Here is a 22,184-nt window from a genome sequence, read left to right on the forward strand (position 1 = left end):
GGAACAAAGTTATGACTCTTTCAAAAACATGTTTGTGTTTTGTTTTGCGAGTATTTGTTTATTTATCTGATACCTTTTCAAATGTTTTAGTCTATAAATGAAAAATAGCTAATAGGATTTATTCTGTTAAAGCAGCAGAAATCTGACCAAAAACTGATGCTGGCATGATTTTATCTGTAAATATAAACGCATTCCTGGACTATGGTGGAAACCCAACGCCACCTTTAGATTCACGGGCACAGAGTCCCAACTTTGCAGGGAAAAAGAGACAGAATGAACTCCACAACAAAATGTAGTTTAATGAATCCACTTGAGTTACTGTTGATCACAACTCTATACTGATGTAAAAATACAATTAACAAAGGAAAAAGGATGCAGCACCCTCCGTGTTGTAAGGCATGCAGTCTCCACAGAGCTCTGGACATCGAAAGCTACAGGTCGCCACGGTCGGACACTCATCCACAGACACACAGAAGCGCTCGCAGTGCCCGTCCTCCCCGTGGGGCTCAAACATTTATTCATTGCACATAACAGTGTTTAGAAGTGGGAGTCATCACAACACCTAAAGTAGAATCACAAAGAGCAATAAGATTGGCTAACACTTCCTTTAAATCTCCCCGGTCCACTCTCCAGGAATAAATCAATATGTCAGTGACACGGTTGCACAAACGAGGGTTAGTAGTGACCGGACGCACACACAAAATGACCATGATTTGAACAGCCGTGACTCTTGGCTTTCGAGCCCTTCAGGTTCTCTGAGGAGGATCCTCCTCTTCCTCCGTTTGGAGATCACCACCGTTGCAGATCTCATATAAAAAGGCTAACATTTCCTTGTCTGCGGTGCAAAATCCTAAATGACCTTTGGGAAACCAATTGGCTTCGGCTATATAAATACAGTCATATATTTACCTCCATATAAAAATAAAATCAGCAATACACAAATATTGCACACCTAAGGAGATTAGATAGAGCGGGTTATTGACAAGCTTCTGAGGAAAATGTACAAAGATGGAAATAATAAACCCTCTGGTGCTATAAACAGATATTTGCATCTTCAGTATGATTTTTCTTCAGCGCGCCTCTGGCTGTGGCTAGACCGAAGCTGGCGCAGAAATGGAGTCACGGCTGCCAACGGGAGACCGATTTGGGCTGTGCGGTGGGTGGAGGTCAGGGTGGAGCAGCAGGAGGAGCCCCCTCACTGGTTCTGGGCGTCCAGCTCCCTCTGGCGGCAGCCCACGGCGGTGATGAGGGCAGCCCCTTTCCCGCTTCCGTCCTCCGATAGCAGGAAGTTGACATCGCATTTAGGGGCAAGTTCCTTTACCGTCTGCAGGAAGATCCGAGAGAAGCTGGAGAAAGTCGAGGAGAAGCACTTCAGTTATTCAGACTGGAGGAAAAAACTAAATGCACTTTTACGTGCCGAGTTAAATCATCTGCAGATGTTTAAAGGCCGTTCTCACCTTGACCTGTGAATGAACAGTACAATTATTTAAATAAAAGACTGATGCAGAGCCTGAAAATCCTGCTGTTAAAGTTTGTACATGTTTTTCCAACTTTAATAAATACATATAATTATTTCCTTCAATTGTACTGAACAAACTCCTTTAGGGATCCAGAATCCCTAACAGCCAACAGTTGACCTTGTGTGGGTTCTGGTGTTTTTTTTTTTTTTGGGTTTTCCGGGTCCGAGGAGCGGCTGCATCTCAAGGGAAGCACATATAGGTCTTTCAGCTCCTTTCAGGCTCGTATGGCCGCCTCAAGGGACGTCGTGAAGACGGAACGTACCATTGTCGTGGGTGTGGTAAGTGCATCAGGAAGTATTCGTAAGGATAATGGATGCGCTTATGACGTACAGGGGATACTGTTGTTTCGTCTCCCCACACACACGGGGTGTGCACGTGATACACAAGTGCCCGTGGGATGTCCACACAAACTACACTCTGTCTAATTTCCTCATTTCTAACAGTCAGGCTGCACGCTAGGAGCGCGCACGTGTCACGTGAACAGCACTAACGGGCTTCTTGCGCAGTCTGGAGGATTTGGGGGGGTTGACGACACGCCTGCATCTTTACCCAGTCGCCCTTGCATGTTGTATACGTGTTCTCTACGACCTGTCGCCTGCAGCATGCCCGTAGAAAGTAAATGTGCATAAACGTTTTCTCTCTACGGGTTCACTGAGCGTCTACGGCTTTGATGCTTTGTGTGGGTCACCTGCGTTCCCCGTACGGGTTTTTCGCCTGCGTAGCCACCCGTAAGGACGGTTGTGACCCGTAAGGACGGTTGAGACTAAAGCCTAAAGAACAGTACGTGATGTGTGCTTTATCCTCCTTAAAACATTTCATTTAACCCTGGAGAACCCAAGAACAATTTTCTTCTGGGTTTTTAAATTTAATGGGATTTTTTTTTTAATTATTTGTAAATTTTGGATAGGAGCAATTAACTGCGGCCATATTTGACCCTGTCGGCTCTTTGTGATTATGAATGTTAATCAACTGATGTCAAAAGCTGGATCGGTGGTCATTAAACTGCTTTCATTGGGGTTATTTGATCAGCTATCAGCTTAGGTCCTATGCTTTGATGGCTCAGCAGTCGTCTCCGTGCCGCTTCTTACTGTGGGTGCAGCTTGTACAGGGTGCCGTCGACACCCACGGTGACGTCCAGGTGGTCCAGTCCTCTATTCTCGCGGATTTTGTCCACCACAGCCGCCATCCCGGCGCCGCATATCTGAGCGGCGCGCCGGGACACCGTGCCGCACACTTCCTTGACGATGATGCTGTCGTCACAGGTGCTGTCGAGTCCCAGCTGCTGCAGGATGGCCCTGACCTGCAGCAGCGCCAGACGATCGCTGGGGAGCAGCAGAGGGGTCAGAGGTCAGCCAACAGCAGCACAGTAATCGGATCCGTCTCAGCTGTTTAGCTGAGACGGACTGAACCATTATGTCTTTCCTCTTTGACTATTAGATGCCCTAATTTACCAACTAATCTGGTGAGTTCCGCCATCAGTGTTTACACTCTTGTAAACGTTATGTAGGTGATTTATAAATTATATTTTTTGTTTGTATTATCATTTAGGGTTGGTTTTATTTCATCGTACAAGAGATGGTCTGTAGACTCTGAAGGGTCATTGATTTATAAGAAGAGAGCCATCATGACCCTGGTTGGTATCCCGAAGTACTGGTTCTGTTCAATTCACTGTTGAATTTATATTCAAATGGAACTTTATTTAAAAAACACTTCACACAACTGGTGGTTTCAAGAATAGACGCATGAATTCTTACATTAGAAACTTAAAGAAAAAAGGAATCATAAAAAAGGATTATAGACTTGATGAAGTGATATATGTTTTCTAAATAAAGAAATATATCGGCTGGTTTGATTAATTTATCATTTTTAAACGTCGTCTCACACACTTAGCTGTGTGTTTGTGAACATCAAGGACAAAATAGACTACGTGCACGACAGAACTTCCGGTTAACTTCCGTGTTTCGAGTGTGAGGCCGACAACTTCCTGTTGGTCGTGTTATTGTTGTGGGGAGTTTTGTTGAGTTGCTAGTTTTGAGTAAAAAGGAGCGGATTTCGGGTAAAAGAAAGGCGTTTGGTGTTTCAACGCGTGACAATGACATCACAACACTGTTGTGTACCCGTGTGCGAATTTGTCAAAGTACAACAGTACTAACATAAGCTTTCATAGCTTTCCAGTAGATGTGTCGGTGAGAGAGCCGAATGGATGGTGAACACGGCGGGAGGACTTCACCCCAAGCAAGACTAGTCGTGTTTCGTATTTGCAGCAATCGGAAAGAAAATGCGTCATGTAAACACGCCGTTCGGAATACTTTGCCCCGGTCAGACTCGTTCGGATCAAAATTTCTTTCCGATCGAGATAGCTGGGTATACCGATCGTTGTTCATGTAAACGGTCATTCCGATCGTGTGTCACTATTGATCTGGGTTTACGTCATGCATAAACGGTGTTTCGCTGAGAGAAAGCTTGTGAGCTCATACGGGACCGACCAGCGGCTCTGCGGACGCCCCGCGTAAAGCCCCGCTCAGCTCTCGCCCCGCTGGCTCTCCCGTCTCTTTCACCCCTCACGAGGGAGATGCGGGGGGGGTGCGTGCTCACTGACGTCTGGACCCGGCATCCGAGCTCTGCGTTCGGGCTCCGGAGCCAGTGGACCGAGTGAACCTCTCTGAATGAGCAGAGCAGCTGGATTTATTAATGTGTTTGAGGGGAGGGTGCTTTGTTACGTGTGCGTTTTGTTATGTGTGAGAATTCGGACTGCGAGCCGAGCCGCCGCTCTGGGTTAGCGGCTGCCAGACTCGCGAGGACAGAGCAGAGCTCGAGCGGCCAGCTTACAGTGTAAGCTGTGTAAGTTACACAGCCGTCACGGGGCAGTGTGTGAGCTTTTCAGAGCAGAAATGCCGCTCAGTCCTTAGAAACTGTTCAAAAAATCACGACACATGGAATTGTGCTTCTAATTGTGCCCCGACAAATAAAGGCTGATGTTGTTAGCCCGTGTTGTTAGCCTCTCCTAACACTGGGTTGTTCTTCAGTTCTGTTCTTCTTCCACAAATAAAGCACTGACCACAATGATTAAATATAAAATGAGAGCGAACAGGCACTTCATAATATTCATAAAATTAATAAAAGCACGTTTGGAAGATCGCCTCGTATATTACCGAGCTGCTGCATAAATGTGACAGCAAAGGTTTGTTTACAACGGGACACATTTCCTTTTCGGTATTTTCGACACGATATTTTGCCTGTAACCACGCACTGGTCGACAATCCCGTAGATGTCGTGCACGTCGATTTTCGGGAGACCTTGTTTGTAGAAAACGGGTGAAATTTGCCATCTTTCGCAATCAAAATCTGCCGTGTCGCTGCTATAGAAGTCGCAAGCCGGAAATGGTCGGCCTCACACTCAAGGCGGCGGAAGTAGAACTCCTTACTTTTGTGCACGGAGCCTATTGAGAGAATTATTCCTTTAAAAATGTGTTTTGTTGTGTAAAAACCAGTTAAAAACAATTTTGCCAATGATGAAGTGAACTGTGGGCCCGGGATGTTTGTAGGATTTAACCCTTTGAGAGTTCAATTCTGTTTAGAGAAGATTTCTGGTTTTTGCATAACAGATGAGTTTGTATTTCTTTTTGAACAGTGTGTTCTTCCAGTTGGACTTTTTAGCTAAAAACGTCACAGTCGTTTCCGACATTTCCATGATGTTTGGGACTTTTAATGTGGTGTTTGTTGTTTTTGCTGAACGACTCTTGGCTTGTAAGTGGATGAGGCTGAATGAATCAGTCGAGGGAGTTAAATCCTTCTCTCACCTTTCGATTTGGGACAGGAACTTGGTCTCAAAAATGCCTCTGGTTTTGAGCGTCTCTGAAATTTGTCCACGGAAGAGGAACCCACGCTTGGTCAGATCGATCAATATCTGCCTGACGATTTCTCCCAGATACATGCCGCTGCACATCTTCTCGTACCTGCCCCACCAAAGACAAAGATCAGCTATGGGGAACGGCAGGACTTTGGAGGTTTTTGTCCTTTTACGAGCTTCACGCAGTGATGGCTTGAGATCACACAGCTCTGGGAGTCAATGAAGCTCCTGACCTTTGTTTGCCTTCGTTCAGCGAGTTCTCATCCACTGCCTGGTCATACTTGGTCCTGATGTCATCCAAGCAGCCGTTGTCTCCAAAAGCGCCCCACTCCATGTTGACGCACATACGGCCCTCAGTTCCCGGCACAGTCTCGATGTTCTTCATCTCCTCCATGTAGCAGGCGTTACTTCCTGTCCCTGTGAGGACACGCCGCCGTAGCATTTAGACCAAGAAGCAGCTAAACCGGGTTAGTTCAGGACACCAAACTATGAAAGAGGTTCAGTGGGAACAGAAGGCTGTTTTTGTTTTTTTTATTTACCTGCAATCAGTCCCACTTCACACGTCGGCTCCTCATAAGCGCAGGTCATCATGGTTCCTACGGTGTCGTTCACGATTGCAACCACGTCCAGCTCGAACTCCTGCAAACGGTGCAAACAGTCATCTTAGAAATGAATCATTTTACTCTACATCTATGACGTCTGAAAGCTCAAAAAAACAGATCCTTTATACATTTTAGCCTTTTAAAAAAAAAAAAGTTTAGAGCCTTTGAGTCCAGTTACCATCATTAGTCTCAGCTCATTTCTAAACATGCAACTTTAACGTAGAGAACTTTATAGATGCTGGAGCCAGCGTGGTTCATGACGCTCTAGAAGCTTCCAGTGTTATCAGCAGCGGGTCATGCATGTGTTAGTGTTTGGTAGTTTTCTCTGTCTGGGTCAAACATGTCGGAACGCTTCCTTATAAACGTCTCAAAGCTTGAAGTGGGCGTCACATTCTCAGTCTTTTCATGGATGAACCTTCTTTTTTCTTTGAGTTTTTAAGATATTTTCAAAAAAGACAACACCTAACAGATTACAAGAACAATTTGTAAAAATAAATACATAAAATGATACATTAAATGAAAAAAAAAAGTCTCATTCTGCGTGGAACTAAGCATGTGAACTGAATTAACTTACTGGATGAACCTTCTGTCTTCATTTTGGAAGTCTTTGTTCATCATTTGTTGCCCTAAACTGCTCTGGTTGAATACTTTTGCTGCTCTGGGAAGCGATAAACAGTTCAGTGTTTATTCATTTACTGACACATTTTAGAACGGTTTGTGTTTTTGTTGAAGTTGTGTATTTCTAAGAACAAATTAAATATTTTTTAGTCATTTCAGACCAAACGCTTATCTTTTTCGTTCACTTATCAGAATGATCTGTTTTTAGATGATATTTTGGAAGAGAGATCATTTTAGTGGTTTCAATTTTTAATTATATTTTTAAAAATCTTACGAGAAGGAAATTTTAGGTCTAAATAAAACTCGCTCTAGTTTCTAAAAGCTTTTTTTCTTCTGTGGCTGAAAACATTTGTGTCCAAAAACATGAAAGACTCCGTCAGTGGCTGTGTGTCATTAAACATACGTGCAAAACTTTAGCGAAATGCTAGAAATGTCGGAAAAACACAATTTATCAATGACACTGTTTCCATTACATCATAAATGTAAATAAACACAAACCGACTCGCGCCATAAAACACAGTGATGGACGTGAAATATTGATTGACAGCAGATGCATTCACATTTCTGTCACAGCTCTAGCGCCAATCATCATCTATTAAAGGAGCCGTGGAGCGGCGAGCTCCTGACACGTGGGAGGGGCTACAGATGAAGCGATTTTGGGAAATCCTGGTTGGTGGATGCAACAATCCCGCTTGACACGCTAGGCTTCTGATGAGCTGGGTGTGGAACCTCCGCCGCCAGTTCCTACCAAGAAACGCATCGCCATCCGATTGTTGGTCATGTGACTCATTCAACCAAAAATAAGGTTTTCTATTGCAGCTTTGAGACATATGTCAAATACCACCAACTCCAAATGCAATTTTTGTTTTCTGATAAATGGATGTTTTTTTCCTTCAAATTGTCGTGTTTCCATGAGGCCAATTGAATGTCGCAAATCCAATTTGCACAATATCCTAGTCAATGGAAACGCAGCTGTTGATGCCCAACAAACGGATTAATAACGGTGAGGCATTGTGGGTAAAACAGAATAATGTTTTAGAGTGAACACCAGTGAACAGGCTTTTTGGTAAAACCCAGCATATGTATTCAGTCACTCTAAACCTAAAGCAACAGCTGGAGCCTAAAAGGTCACCAGAGTTTGATTCTGTCCGGTTCATTTACACAACAGAAGCAGGTGACGCAGTAAACAAACACCAAACCCCATCAGCCACCGTTAAGACTTCCCGAACCAGAAGCTCACTCTGCGTCAAAGCCGTGTTAGATTCACATGTCAATGTCAGGCGGCGCTGAATGCACGCGTGGACGGACGCCTCGCCAGCTGCTCAAAGCCACTCTCAGCTCAATGCAGACACGGATGAAACAAAGATGTTCAGGAGCGCCGCCATCCTGCGGCGTCACCGCATGCCGTCACAACAGAAAGCACACACGACGCCAGGCTTTACCTTTCGCTTACGCATCTACGCTCACTTTATACTTACTGGATCCTCCACCTACAAAAGTAAATGTGTCAGATGCTAGCGTCAGGAATGCGTGCAAAGATCATAAAAATGCATTTTCCACCCTCTCTCCGTCTGTAAGGTGGTGTTGTTCCCCCGCAGGTGAGGCGTTGGAGGGGAGGGGGCGGGGATTAGATGTGTTTGTGCCGCGACAGCATAATCAAGTTCTCTTTTAAATTACTTCAGGATTATCCCTCGACTGCATCCTATAGTCATGTGTCATCCTATAGTTTACGCCGGCAAACTCGGGCTCGCGTTTGCCCCATGTGACTATAACTGCCCCTCTGTGGCGTTCTGGGGCAGCTGAAGAGGGCAAAGCCGAGTGTTCCCTGGAAGCAGCAGAAGACTTTGCATTTTGCAGGTTATGCACGTTTTGGCGTGACGGAGATGGCTGCGTTTATGGGGAACCGTCACCTCTTTTCTCTTGATGGCCTCCCGGAGCAGCTCCACCACATCTTCACCTTCACAGTCTGTGGCCTTGAAGCCTTTCGTCCAGTTGACCAGGATTCCCTGAAGGCGAGAGATGGACCCCAATCAGGAAGCTTTTTAAACAAAGAAGCTATTCTTCCAACCTGTCATCCAAAAATATTTGAAAACGGTGTGGTTTACTTACCTTTAAAAATACCAAAAAGCTTAAATGTTTGTTTATGAAATGAAACACAGACGTGTGAACAGAAAACATAAAAATGGTTCATTTAAAAAAACTAAAACTGTTGGAGCTTTATAGAAACAGACTTGTTCTAGAGTTGGTTTTTGTAATGCCAATATGCTCCTTTTTTCTTTATGTAACCTCATAAAAGGAGTAAATAATTGATATGAACTCACTGCATCAAGGCTGGTCTGATGGCAGGGGAAGGAGAAGGTGAAGCCCAAAGGCAGCCGAGCGCTTTTCATCCCCATGTAGTCCAGGAAGTCAGAAATGCAATGCACGATGTGGTCAAAGAGCTGGAAAAAACAATCACTTCCTGTGCTGAAACTGCTGGAAACACAAACATTTCTGCTGAGGAAGGAGGTCACTAAAGCAGCCGTTACCTCCTCTCCTGTTCCCTGCATGACCTCTATAGGGATGGCGTAGATTTTGTTGTGCATCTCCACCGATCGCCTCTTCCCACTCCGGATCTTCACCAGCAGCACACGGAAGTTTGTCCCACCGAGGTCCAGAGCAAGGAAGTCTCCGTTTTCTGTTCATTTGAAAGAACAAAACAGAAGCAAGACTTCAATTTGTTAACAAAGTTATCCAAACTTCTAAGATCCCCATTAATATAACGAGTATTTGGGCCACTACATAGAAAAAAATATGAAAAGTAAAAACTTTACAATAAAAAGTCATGTTTTTTTTCCAAAATAAGTTGTCACATTTAGCTTTTAAAGTGCCACCAAAGCCCATCAAACAATAGTCGATTATCACTTTTATTGTTTTATTTTTTCTTCATTGTATTTGATTGTTTAGTGATTTGATTTTATGTTCGGCACTTCTCTCCTAGTATGAGTGCTCTATAAATAATAAACTGATTTAATTTATGTTAAGATCATTCAGAAACGGTGGACGGACGTCACACTGCTCAAGAATCTTGCTGAATCTGCTTTTCCAATTTTTTTTAATATAAATTTTGACTTTTTTCTCATAATTTTACAGTTTAACTCTTGGAAAATTTTGACTTTTTCTAATTATTGTGACTTGATTCACGTAAAATTGTGAAATTTGACATGACATTTTTCTCATTTCACCACTACCTCTTTGTATACTAAAATATTACTCGTCATATTTTGACTTTCTTATAGTTTTACGACTTTTTTGTAAATATTTTGACTTTTTCTAATATATGTATGGTTTTGTTCTTGTAAAATTTCACTTTTTTCTCATAATTTTACATTTTCCCTTTCGATATTTTACAATTTTATGCCTATAGTAATTTTACTTTTATACTTTCACTACTTAATTTTTTTTAACATTTTGACTTCTTTCTTATATTTTCACAATTTTGTTTCTCATTTTACAATTTTACTTCTATATACAAATGAATAAATCCAAACTCAGAAAGGTGATCATTCCTTCTGACTGTTCCCTGTTGCTCACCTGTTCCGTCAGGTGTTCTTCGGACAAAAGTGGGCAGCATCTTGACCGTGGCTTCTTTGTGGGTCTCCTTCCTCAGGCCTCTCTCGATTTCCACCTTCATGCGTTTCTTCACTTCCAGCAGCTGACTCTTGTTCAGCCTGAACTCCGCCAACGTCTGCTGGATCTGCCGCGCTTGCTCCGTCAGACGGTAGGCCACCGCCGTCACCATGGCCGCGCCCTTCCCGCTCCCACTCTCTGACAGCAGGAAGCGCACGTCCGAGTCCGGAACCAGACGGCGCACGGTCTTGTGCAGCCGCCGAGCGTACCTGATCACAGAGCAGAAGAGAGGCTGAGGAGAGCATCCTTTTGGGATCAGAAGTTCAAACGACTGACTGTGAAATCAGAAAGAGTTTAACCGTGTTGAACAGATTTCTGATGAACTTGGCAGATGGAAGCATCACAACAGGACGCTGCAGTTCAAACTCAAAATGTGACGTAGGATCAGAAGAGTCTGATTTCATTGTGAACAAATGTCTGATGTGGCTCATCTGCATTACTCGGAAGCTTTCTGTCATCGGTCGTGTCAGTGGATTTGAACGTTTCCAGCCAGCTGGCTTTGGTCCTAAAGCTCAAAACTCACTGAGGATGCATCTTGTAGAGCGAACCGTCGATGCCCACGGTCGTGCGCAGGCGTGCCACTCCTTTGTTGTCCTTCAGGCGGCACAGAATGGCTCCCAGGGTTGCAGAAATCAGGTTTGCCGAGCGGAAGGACACAATGGTGCAGACGTGCTGCACGGCCAGACAGTCCTCGTCCGACGGCTCCACGCCGAGCCTCGTCAGGATTTCCATGCATTTCTTCAGCCCTTCTTTAGACCTGAAATGGCAGATATCCTCTTTCATGTGTGTCTTTTCTCAAAGAAAAGTGTTTTTTTTCCAAACCGCCTGCAAACTCGAGTTTACCATCACATCTCTGCACTTACTTTTCAATGGCAGAGACGTGTTTAGTCTCAATTTTCCCTCTGGTCAGGAGCTCTGGGGTGATTCTTCCCTCGAAAAGCAGCCCCTCTTTGGCCATCTTGACCAAGATGAGTCGAACCAGTTCCCCCATGTACATCCCGCTCACCATCTTTTCGAACCTTATCAGAGACACAAACCCCCTTCAGAAAACCTCTTTTCTACACTCGTGTTTTATTTTATATGGATTAAACCCTCACAGTTGCTTCCCGGGGTTCATGGAGCCTCGGTCAATCTCACGGTCGAACTCTGTGCGAAGGTCTTCCAGGGAGCCGTCGTCTCCAAAGGCGCCCCACTCCGTGTTGATGCACATGCGGCCTTCGTCTCCTTCCACCAGGTCGATGTGCCGCAGCTCCTCCATGTAGCAGGCGTTTGTTCCCGTTCCTGGAAGGAGACGCAGTCACATTTTTGTTGTAACCTTTGACAACAGAATCAACGTCTTTAACCTGAGAAAAAATGGGGAAAAGCAGATTTTAGCTTCTGATAACAGATGGGTTGCAGGATTTGTCTGTTGTTTTCATGTCTTTTTTTTAAATGTCCCATCACGTAAGAAAAACACAAATACCTATAATTATTCCCACTTCACATCTTTGGTCATCAAATCCACATGTCATCATAGTTCCAACTGTGTCATTGACCACTGCCATGATGTCAGCCTGATAGTCCTGAGAAAACAAAAACAATCCAACGACGCAGACTTAAAAAAAACAAGGACTAACAACAAAAATGCTTTGACTTCTGATCATTTTGCAGATCAACTCTTGGAGAAACTTACTCCTCGTTTCTTTATGGCCTTGTTCAGAAGCTTCACCACATCCATGCCTTCCACGCCGCTGGCTTTAAATTTCTTTGTCCAAGTCAACAAGACCGCCTGTAAAACAAGCGCTGGTTACCGTTCCACTGTGAAATGAATCCGTTTGGGTGAAAACACTCCGAGCCTGAGCTGTGAGGAATGTTGTGTTGGTGTGAGAGTCGCTGAAGGGGCTACCTCATCCAGCTTGGTTTGGGCGCAGGGGAAGGAGAACGTGAATCCCACAGGAAGCTTCTTATCCTTGATTTTCTGCTTCTCCATGAAGTCCCCCAAACACTCTGCAACATGGTCAAAGAGCTGGACACAGAAGAGACTTTATTACAACAGAGAATATGCAATAAACCACTGGATGGCTCCAAAATGCCAAAATCCCATCGACTTCTATTGAGAAATAAACAGCTGCTACTCATTCTATTGGTCAGAAGAACCATTCTTGCTCTAGATACCTTCTTTTGAACATGTTCTTGATAATCCTCAAATTTTTATATTGTTTCTGTAGTTCAAGTTTTTCAAATTATAATCTGACCAATCAGATGTCTCAAAAAAAAGTAGGCAGAGCCTGCTGACCCCCACGTCCCAACATCCAAAACCTTTGACAGATTTTTTTAGTCTGCTTTTAAGTGAAAGGGGTGTGGCCTGCCAACAAGCTCACTCCTGATTGGTGACAGTGGTTGCCATAGAAACATTGACTAGGACTATCTTGGACCAATCACTGCTTATCGACTGTGTCTGGCTCCAACATGGCGGCATCCGTATTGTGAAAAAGAAATGGCAACTGAATTGACTTCTCTTGTTTGGAGCTGGAAGTGAATCATTTTTTAGGGATGACATCAAACTCAATCAGTCCATTTCTCATTTACAGTCAACGTTTTCTGAAAAGTATTGATATTTTTGAGATAGGAGCTTTTGTATTTTGGCCATCGAGATATGGAGCCGATGTGGTCTTTATGTTTTGTTTTCACCAAAATTTCCTTTGTCATCTTTGTTTGTTTTTTAGCTTTATTTACAAACATTGCGCACACAGAACATCATACAGTGACACTCATTGTCTAGTGCAAAGTTGTTGTTTTGTTGATTTGAATAAAGCGTTTTGGGTGGAGACTTTTATTTTGAAGGTTGCACTGCTACTTCCTGTTGGTTAGCGGCATTCTTCGCGGTCTCCATGTGGACCCCAGAGGGGAGGTAAGCACAGGCATTCTTGTGAGGATTACAAACTCCACATAAAGTGTGAAAAAACACCTAGAAATCCGATTTTACTAAGTTAAAATGATCTCAAGGCTGTTTCTAATGTGTTAAATGCGTTTGTAAATGTAATTTCAGCACTTTGAAACATGCTAGCTTTAGCAGAGGAGCTCAGGTAGCCTACAAGGTCTCACAATGTAGTGGACCCCCCCCCCTATGTGTTTTCACATGGTCAGCTCCTTCATGAAGGTCAATCCCTGTGAGACTCATTGTTCCAACCAAGGCCTAAAAGCCATGATGTCACGCAAACACTGCGGCGTACATTTTACACAGATGAAGATTGGTCATACGTGAATATACATGGAAAAAGTTGTGGTCTTTACATTAAATTTTCACAGATGTTTTATGAATGAGCCACGTTAAAACCACAGAAGTACGAATAAACCAAACAAAGAACACGTAAAGAACATGGACCGTGTGATTGTAATAATTTTTATATGCAATTCAGTAGTGATTTGAGAATCAATTGCGTAATTTGAACGTGAACTGTATGCTGTATATGTGATATAATAGTTATACATCGTTGATACGTGCGTATAAACTGTAATTCTCAACCCACCCAAAACTTTGAACATTTCAAAACCGAATTCACATAAAGACCGTCGACGGACATCTGTTCACAAATGACGAACGCAAGAAACGCGTATGAATGACGTAGATCACGCATGGATCACGCCAGACCAATGTTTCGTAGTCTTTCCAATAAAGACTATATTTTAAATTATTTCAAATCTTAAACGTGAAAAAGTAGAAAGACTGAAGGAAAAAGTGACTGTTTGGATGATTCCTGTAATGTTCAGATATGAATGGAAAGACTTTGTTCCATTTCTGTTTTCTGTTTCTGATGAAACGGTGTGAAGTGTTCGGTGTTTACCTGCGTGCCGCTGCCGTGGATGATGTCGTCAGGTGTATCATACGCCTGGCTCTCCATCTGAACCGGCTGCTTCTTGTCCTGGGTGACTTTGACCCTCAGAATCCGAAAGTTTGACCCGCCGAGGTCCAGAGCGATGAAGTCTCCCTTTTCTGTCCAACAGAGTTCGAGCCTTTGTGAACCTTTTTTGTATTGTGTAAACTTCAGGCAAAACAAACAAATTCTCAGAGGTCTGTTTTCTGTTTAGGCTAAATGATCAAAGTGACTTTTCGGCGCGTCCAAAAAGACTCGAGTCTTTAGGTCAGGGGTGTCCACTTCCAGGCCTCAAGGGCCGGTGTCCAATATGTTTTCCAATTAACCTGCCGTTGAAGCTCCTTATTGGCTAAACACACCTGATCCAGGTAATATGCAGCAGATGAGGCGGGGTTTCTGGAAAACCAGCAGGTTGCCGGCCCTTGAGGCCTGGATTTGGACACCCCTGCTTTAGGTTAAAGTGATTGAAGGCGGCCATTGCTGGTGCTGATTTATCAAACGGGCGCACAGGACTAAAGTCTGCGTCTGAATATATATCAAGGGTTAAGATTATTTATTACTGCTGTTTTAGTCACTTTACAGCTAAAAAATCAGCTTGTTAGCAAAAGCAGAACGACAGAACCACCTTCTAAGAAGTAGTTCTGCTCGGTTTGGACTCCACGGCTCTAGTGTTTGTTGCTCTGTATATCCTCCTGACCCGACTGGAATGACACGCGAGCGTTACTGACACTCTGCAGAGCATGTGTTCACTTTACCGCCTCTATTTTGGTGTTATCCATGCCAATACAATGACCCGATGCTCCTTCCTGAACCGTAAGCATGTGAGGTTTTCTGTCACAGCCGCTCTGGGCTTTTATCAAAGTGGACCTTGTTGGCTCAGGCAAAAACCTCTTAGGATGTGGCAGATGTAACGGGATATAATAAGGCTGTCTTAAAGACATTTTGTTTGTTTTTTTCCCCAAGGGGGGGACATGATCAGGGTCTGGAGTGGCTGTACGACAGCTCAGGTTAGATTTCCACGTCGGCTGCAGCTCTATAGGAAAAGAAAAACATTTGAATACATTGAAAACAGACTTTTTCTGTCTCACTTCCTGAGATTTTTGGATTTGGATTTGTTAGTTTGTTAGTTTGTATTACAAGCAGGAAGCTTCAGGTTTCTGTCTTTTACAGCTGAATTTCAAAGTGATAAAATTGGTTGTTTTGGTGTTTTTTAACATTTTCTTGGAACCATTTTCTAACAATGGAGGACGTAGATGAAAATTCTCTTCTATACATTTCTTTTTTCAAGTCGTGGGGAATCAGGAGCCGAGGAAATAATTGTCAGAAAAAAAATCGTATTTATGATGTAGATAACCCGCTGGGCGGGGCCACAAACTTCCTGCTCTGCTCCATTCTGATGCAGACACATAGATCCATGAACATCTCTGTTTTCCTCGTCTGCGCCGGACGGCTGACTGTACCACAACTCTTATGAACTCCTACCGCTCTGCAGAAACTGTGTCCTAGAAAACAACGTGTTTTTAATTTGAACTAAAAACTGCATCATCATAATGGATAAAACACTGGGAACGCTTTGAAAAAAGATCAAAAGATGGTCGGAGTGACACTCTTAAGGTTTTATCGTTTATGAAGAGCAGCTCAAACATTTTTCAGAGAAAATGACTTTGTCAATTATTGCAGCAGCAATTTTAGTGTTGTTGAAAACGAAATGTCTTCAAATCTGCTCTTCATCACGCTCATGTCCAGAAGGAGACGACTTGGACCGAGTGCGTCTCCCTGAATCACGTACAGCTTAGCCCTGAACTGAGAAGTCGTTGGTTCCTCCCAGAACCCGGGTTTCACCGCATCGCAGTCAGTCTAAAACATTAAACAGCCATCCGGGAAAAAGTTGGCATCTTTGGACAAAGTGGGCTGTTTTGGTGCCGCGTTTCAAACATCTAATCCTGACTGTAAAGGTTCTCAGGGGTCCGCGATCAGGCGTCTGTCGGGTCGGGTTAGACGGACTTTTGACTGAACTCCTGGACTGCGTTGGAGGGAAAGTCATCTTTTGTTTGACCGCCTTTCTCTTTGTGTCCATCAGTGCTGCTTTTCAAAGGCTTTGTCATTTTTAACTTTGACCTTTGCCAGGTCGGTTAACGCCGCTGTTGAAACTGGAAGCTATTTATAAAACCAGAGGGCTGCAGTTGGTCACCTAAATCTGGTTGAGCAGCTTGGAGCTCTTTTTACTTTCAAATAGTTAAAATAATTGTTTCTGTGCTTTTACTTAAAAAAACGTTTATTAGTTTTATTTTTGTTCTTTAGCTCAATTTTAATTTTTAGGTGAAAAATCTGCTTCTATGACACAAAAGCAATCAGAAAGAAAGGAATGTACTTGAAGTTATTAAAGTAATTCTATCAACATACGGTATTTATTGATGTTTTAGTTATTCTGATCATTGAAGTTAGTTTTACGGCTATAAAGTTTGTCTATGAAGACTCTCATTCATCCAGGTTGATTCCATCATAGTAGTAGGCTTAGGGGCCGTCATCTGGACTTAGTTTAAAAACTAAGTTTAGATGACGGGCGCTATAAAGTTTAGTTTTCATCCAAAAATCCAGATGTATTTGTTGCTTTCACCCGTTTACAGATCATTCCAGAGACCTGTCAGCCAGTAAATCCGGTCTGAAGGTGGAAACTTCAATTCCTCTGACTGTAGAGCATCTACATAATGTTATCCATCCACTGGTGACCAGAGCCACACTCCCACATCCTACCTGATCCATCAGGGATGGACCTGACGAAGGTCGGCAGCATCTTGACCGTGGCGGTGGCGTTGGTGTCCCGGCCCAGGCCGCTCTCCATCTCCCGGCGGTAGCGGTTCATGATGTCTTTGAGCGTGTCATCGGAGAAACGCATGGAGTACAGGTACTTGTCGATCTGCGGGGCAAACGTTAGCGCGCCTTAGAATTTAAGAATCCCCGCAGGAATATCTGTGGAACATCTGCAAATGTACACCGACGTCTACAGGAATGTAAGGGAAAAAAATAGAATTTAGCACATTTTCTGCGTTAGGGGTCTTTAGCCCTTGTGCCATCTTGTGGGGTCCAGATGACCCCACTCCCAACGTCAACGTGCCAGTGGGAGTGGGGTCATCTGGACCCCACAAGATGGCACAAGAGTTAGAGACGAAACAGTTTCAGTGAAACTGACAGAAACACATTCAGGGTAAAAGTGACCCGAACCCTAAACATCACCTGAAAGCCCTCAGGAGGCGGGATGAGGACTGAACCTCGGTTTCCAATTGGTACCGGTACCAACATCTGTGGTCCTACTAGTACCATAAAAAATAAATATTAAAAGCTTATTTGAGTTTTCAGACATGTCAATCACTCCATTCAGTTTTGTTGTACATGTTCTAGCCAATCAAATTACCCTTCCAGCGATTGTGGGCGGGCTCAAAAGAATGGTTGGGTTCTATAGGATAGAGTCGCTACGCTACGTAAAGTTGGCTGCCATATTGGAAAGTGGAGATGCCAGCTGAGCGAGTTTAACTTCAGAACGTTCTGGGGCCGATCCTGTAGTCTATTCCATGTCGATGGTCACGTTAGACATTTTTTCAGGGTTACTGGCCGGACCACCGATCTTTTGGTGCTTTTTGGAGGACGACCCGCTAAATTGAAGGGAAAGAGACCAACCAGGTTCTGTTTCTGTCAGTTTCACTGAAACGGTTTTGTCTCTAACCCTTGTGCTATCTTGTGGGGTCCAGATGACCCCCCTCCCACTGTTAACGTGACCCGACAAGACAGTCCTCTGAACCTTTTTTCTTCAATGATTTGTGATCTTCACTGGTGTCCATGGATTACATGAAATCTTTCCACCTTTGTCATGGTAGGGAGTACACGTCAACGTAAGGGGGGGGGTCATCTGGACCCCACAAGATAGCACAAGGGGGTTAAGAGAGAACAGGTGAATCACCTCACAGTAACACAGTTCCATAACGGGCATGTCCTCTGCTAAAACGGGAACGATCAATAGTTTATATGTACATGTCATAGTGTGTGCGACCCTGAGCGAGGTCACGGGTCAGAGAGCTCGTCTGCAAACCTTTCTGTTATATTTCAATGATTTCATTAGATTCATGGGAACAATTATAGAGAATATTCACATTGAAACCACACTTGTCTTCAACAATCAGCAGGGATTTACACTCAATCCTCTTTGTTAGTTATGCAATCAGTCCGCCAAGGCCCAAACCGCCCCGAAGACTGTTTATCGACTCTGTTTAACTGGACTATTTTTAGAGTCCAACCTTTTCTTCTCGATGCCCGATTGGGCAACAGTGATTTTAGGAGAGAACAGGGACGTTCAAACTCTTCAGGAAGGCTTTTATTCTGCATTTTTAGGGTTGTGTGTTTGTGTTTACGACCTCTTCATGAACCCTTTTCCTCTGTCTAAATCCTGTTATTGATCTCAGTGTGCATTAAATGATTGTTGTCCTGCCCACCCCCCATTTAAGGCCTGACTTTCAGAATAAGAGCTTAGAAACATGGGAGAAAAAGGGAGGGGGGGAGGGGCAGAGTACAAAAAGAATTAAAATAGTTCAAGAATTAAAAAACATGGAAATAGACAAGAAAGTGGCATAAATGTTGTTAACGTTCATATTTTTATGTGTAACTGCACACTGTTCTACACACACACATGAATACGCACACACAGACAACTGCACGACCTACACAAAGCAGGCATCTCCCTCACACACACACCTGTGTTTGTGCAGAGGTGAGCAGACAGGTGTGTCTGAATCTCCCATGATGCAACTGCATGTGGAAGCAAAGGTGTGAAGCCCCCCCCCCTTCCTGCACAGAGCCCACGACAGACAACATAGCAGGACCCCCCCCTCCATTAATTAAGGAAGATTCCCCCCCAAAAAACCTGATATTTACCCCAACCCCCCCATGTGGAGCGTAGGACCAGCCCCCTGAATACCCAGGTCCAGTCCAAGGCCCCCACAACCCCACAACCCGAACCAGGACTGATCAGGCTAAAGTCGCCAAGACGACGGTGAAAATACAGAGCAGCCCGACGCACAAAGGCGGGGCCAAAAGCCCCCCCCCCCCCCCCCCCCCAGATTAAACATATGATCATATGATTTTTAGAACACTCATGTCAATCATCTTCCAACTCATAGGGTCACTGTCAAATTCATTTGACTTCTATCTGAAGGCCTTGTGGTGGAGTGTCCGCCCTGAGACTGGGAGGTTGTGAGTTCAAATCCACGGCCGACTGCGAAAACGGGACCCATGCCTCCCTGCTTGACGCTCGGCATGAAGGCGTTAGATTGGGGGGTTAAACCACCAAACAGATTCTAAGCACGGCTGCGTCCGCGGCTCGCCGCTCCCCCAGGGGAGGGGTCAAATGCAGAGAACGCCGAGGCGTTTGACAACTAACCAGACTTTAGCTTTAACGGAGCTTACAAGCGAAGAATATATTACGTTTTCTGATAAATCTTAAATAATAACCTGATAAATCTGCAGAAATACTAACCTGATGTTATTCTAATTTAAAGGTTTGATTATTTACAAATGTATTTGTTATTTCTCTTTTCTTAAACAGATTTATTTTAAGCGATTTCGTGTTTTAGTGCTTTAAAACAAATGTAGGTGGAACTTTAATTTATAAAAATATAAATTATTTTATCCAAAATAAAGGAAACGAGCTGCTTTTTAAGCTAAATGTACAAAAAAATGCTCAAAGAAAATCAGTTTTATGCGGTTTATGTATTTTTTCAACACAGCGTCACATCATAATGAGTTTTCCTCAGATAATTTCATAGACTTTAGCAGGAAAATAACTTTACTACCATCTCAGATGTTTATGATCCATCTTTGTTGCCATAGGAAGGTCATCTATACGGGGTTGTCATGGCAACAGCATTTTCAGCCCCCTGCACTAACCAATACTAGTCCCATTAACCTACTTCAGCGGCGCATTGTTAGAATCACGTCATGAACTGGCCACGCCCCCTTTACTATTAAGTCCCCCCCCCCCCCCCCCCCAAAAAAAAAATCAGGGATGTTTCTTCTTCTACTGATGTATTTCACGGCTTCCACATGACGGGTTCTCACTGCAGACAAGGTCAGGTTTCCGTTTCAGCGCGTTTACGTTGGCGCTGGCGCAGAGGAAGAAGTAATCGAGTAATCGGGAAGAAACGGGAGACAGCGGGACAAACGGAGCAGGGCGGGGAGGAAAAAAAAGGAGGATCAGTTTACCGCACACCCCCTTTGACACCTGTCTGCTTCAGGTTTTGACAGCGGTTAGGCGCTGTCAGTGGTGGTGCGTCGGAGGTGGGGGGGGGGGCACTCCATCCGTGACCACGGCCGCTCTCAAGGACATAGGTGTCAAACACGGCTAACCCCAGGAAGAAGCTGCAGAATCCAGATTATCGGCCACAGATCCCTCCGCCCCTTTTAACCTCCAAACCCTGCATCCTCCTCATCCTCCTCCCCGCCGTGAAACGCCCCCGGACGGCCGAGGCCTGACGCCGCTCCCCGGGACGGCCGCCGCGCCCGTCAGGAGCCGCTCACCCTTTTGAGCTGATCATCCTTCAACTCGGTGAAGTAGTAGGCCAGAAGCTGAGCGGCGATCATGCTGCCTGCACGTCCGCCAGGAGCTGTCAGCTGCTGCGAGGTGGAGCGGCCAAGGACAAACGGGAAGCCTGGCGTCGGATTCCTCCTGTCCCCCCTACGGTCTGACCCCTCTGTCTGCTGGTGCGGGGGAGGCGAGCTGCTGGGGAGGGCTGGAAGGAAAAAGTCTGAAGCGGCAGCGGTCGTGCCTGTGAGTCTGCGACAGGCAGCAGTGACTGCGCACACACACACACGCAGGCCCCCTCCCTCTCAGCTGCTAGCTCCTGTTAGCTCTCAGGAGATGTGACAGCCCCCATCCGAGTGGTGGTTCTCTTATGCCCTGCCCCCACCACGGCTGCTGATTGGCTGACCCGTCTGAAGCAGAGGAAGGAGGGGAGGAGTATCTGGGAGGAGAGGGGGGCGAGTCCAAGTAGGAAGCTGCATTTTAATGATAACCCCCCCACCATACACACACAAGCAGCACGTCTGTCATGTTGCCACGGTACCTGGAGGTAGGCGTGTGGGGGGGGGGGGCAGAACGTGGTGATGTCATCACTTTTCCTGTCTGACTGCAGCGCTGTCAGCATCTCCCCCCCCCCCCCCCCTATCTGCAAACTACTGCATCTCCAATAGTGCTAGCTGCCCAACCGGGGGGGGGCGTCTTATCTCCTGCAGCAGCACCCCCCTCCCCCACACACCAGCAGAGGTTTCTGACTTTAACAGAATTCATCTTCTAGTTCTGCCAAGTCTGGAGGTGATGAGCTGATGAAGATCTGATCTGATCTGATCACATCTGATCTGATCACATCTGATCTGATCAGATCTGATGCTGTAATCCTAATCTCTTCATTTTAATCTGAAGATGTTGGTTTGAGGATCGTTTCTGCAGGTTCCTCTGCAAACATCACAACGTTCCTCCGAACGCAGCAGCTTCACTTCAGCAACAATTGTCTGCGTGACCAGGCACCCCCCCCACCCCCCACCAGGTGTTACGTCAGCACGCTCTGCGCACGAGGACGCACGTCTGCTGACTTTATGACGCCCCCCCACACACACACAGCTGACCCCACCGCTGATCCTTCAACACACAATGTCTGCTCGTCACCCCACACTTCTTCCCCCTCTGCTGAAACGGGACAGGGCAGGACTCGCCCCCCCCTCGGGGGCAGAATGCCCTTCCTGGTGTCATGGCTGCTTCAGGGTGACCTTCTCTGCCGCCGACCGCCTCGTTATCTCCTCCCATGAACCGGCTCCTGGCCTTCAAACTCAGAATAGCGCCCGGTTGCATCATTTTGGATCAATAAATTAAAAAAAGGCCAGTTTGAAGAGTAAAAATAGACGACCCCCCCCCCCCACACACACACACACACACAGTTATTTGTTTGAATTGAAGCTTTTAAAGCTTCGTCACGGTGATTTAATACTTTCAGATTATTTCAGGGCATCAGAGGAAACTAGAAATAAGAGGA

At 45.0% G+C, this 22,184-nt stretch overlaps 1 protein-coding gene across 2 annotated transcripts; it reads right to left on the reverse strand.

Annotated features, from left to right (window-relative positions):
- Positions 1-274: 274 nt before the first annotated feature.
- On the reverse strand, positions 275-21,006 carry LOC101157032 (hexokinase-1). Of its 2 annotated transcripts, XM_020706576.2 has the most exons (19): positions 20,677-21,006; positions 16,867-17,029; positions 14,083-14,231; positions 12,144-12,263; positions 11,931-12,026; positions 11,721-11,820; positions 11,356-11,539; positions 11,122-11,277; positions 10,782-11,015; positions 10,163-10,467; positions 9,118-9,266; positions 8,911-9,030; positions 8,500-8,595; positions 8,068-8,079; positions 5,909-6,008; positions 5,603-5,786; positions 5,320-5,475; positions 2,609-2,842; positions 275-1,346 (listed from the first exon to the last, which is right to left on the reverse strand). In XM_020706576.2, exons 1-19 carry the CDS (start codon positions 20,737-20,739, stop codon positions 1,196-1,198), a joined length of 2,772 nt encoding a protein of 923 aa, XP_020562235.1. In that variant the 5' UTR covers positions 20,740-21,006; the 3' UTR covers positions 275-1,195. The 2 variants fall into 2 exon arrangements, with proteins under 2 accessions (XP_020562235.1, XP_004065525.1); XM_004065477.4 differs by lacking the exon at positions 8,068-8,079 and having other exon boundaries at positions 997-1,346; positions 20,677-21,005.
- Between the last annotated feature and the right edge of the window lie 1,178 nt (positions 21,007-22,184).

The sequence above is a fragment of the Oryzias latipes genome, chromosome 1 (genome assembly GCF_002234675.1).
Source record: "Oryzias latipes chromosome 1, ASM223467v1".
In the NCBI taxonomy this organism is placed as follows: domain Eukaryota; kingdom Metazoa; phylum Chordata; class Actinopteri; order Beloniformes; family Adrianichthyidae; genus Oryzias; species Oryzias latipes.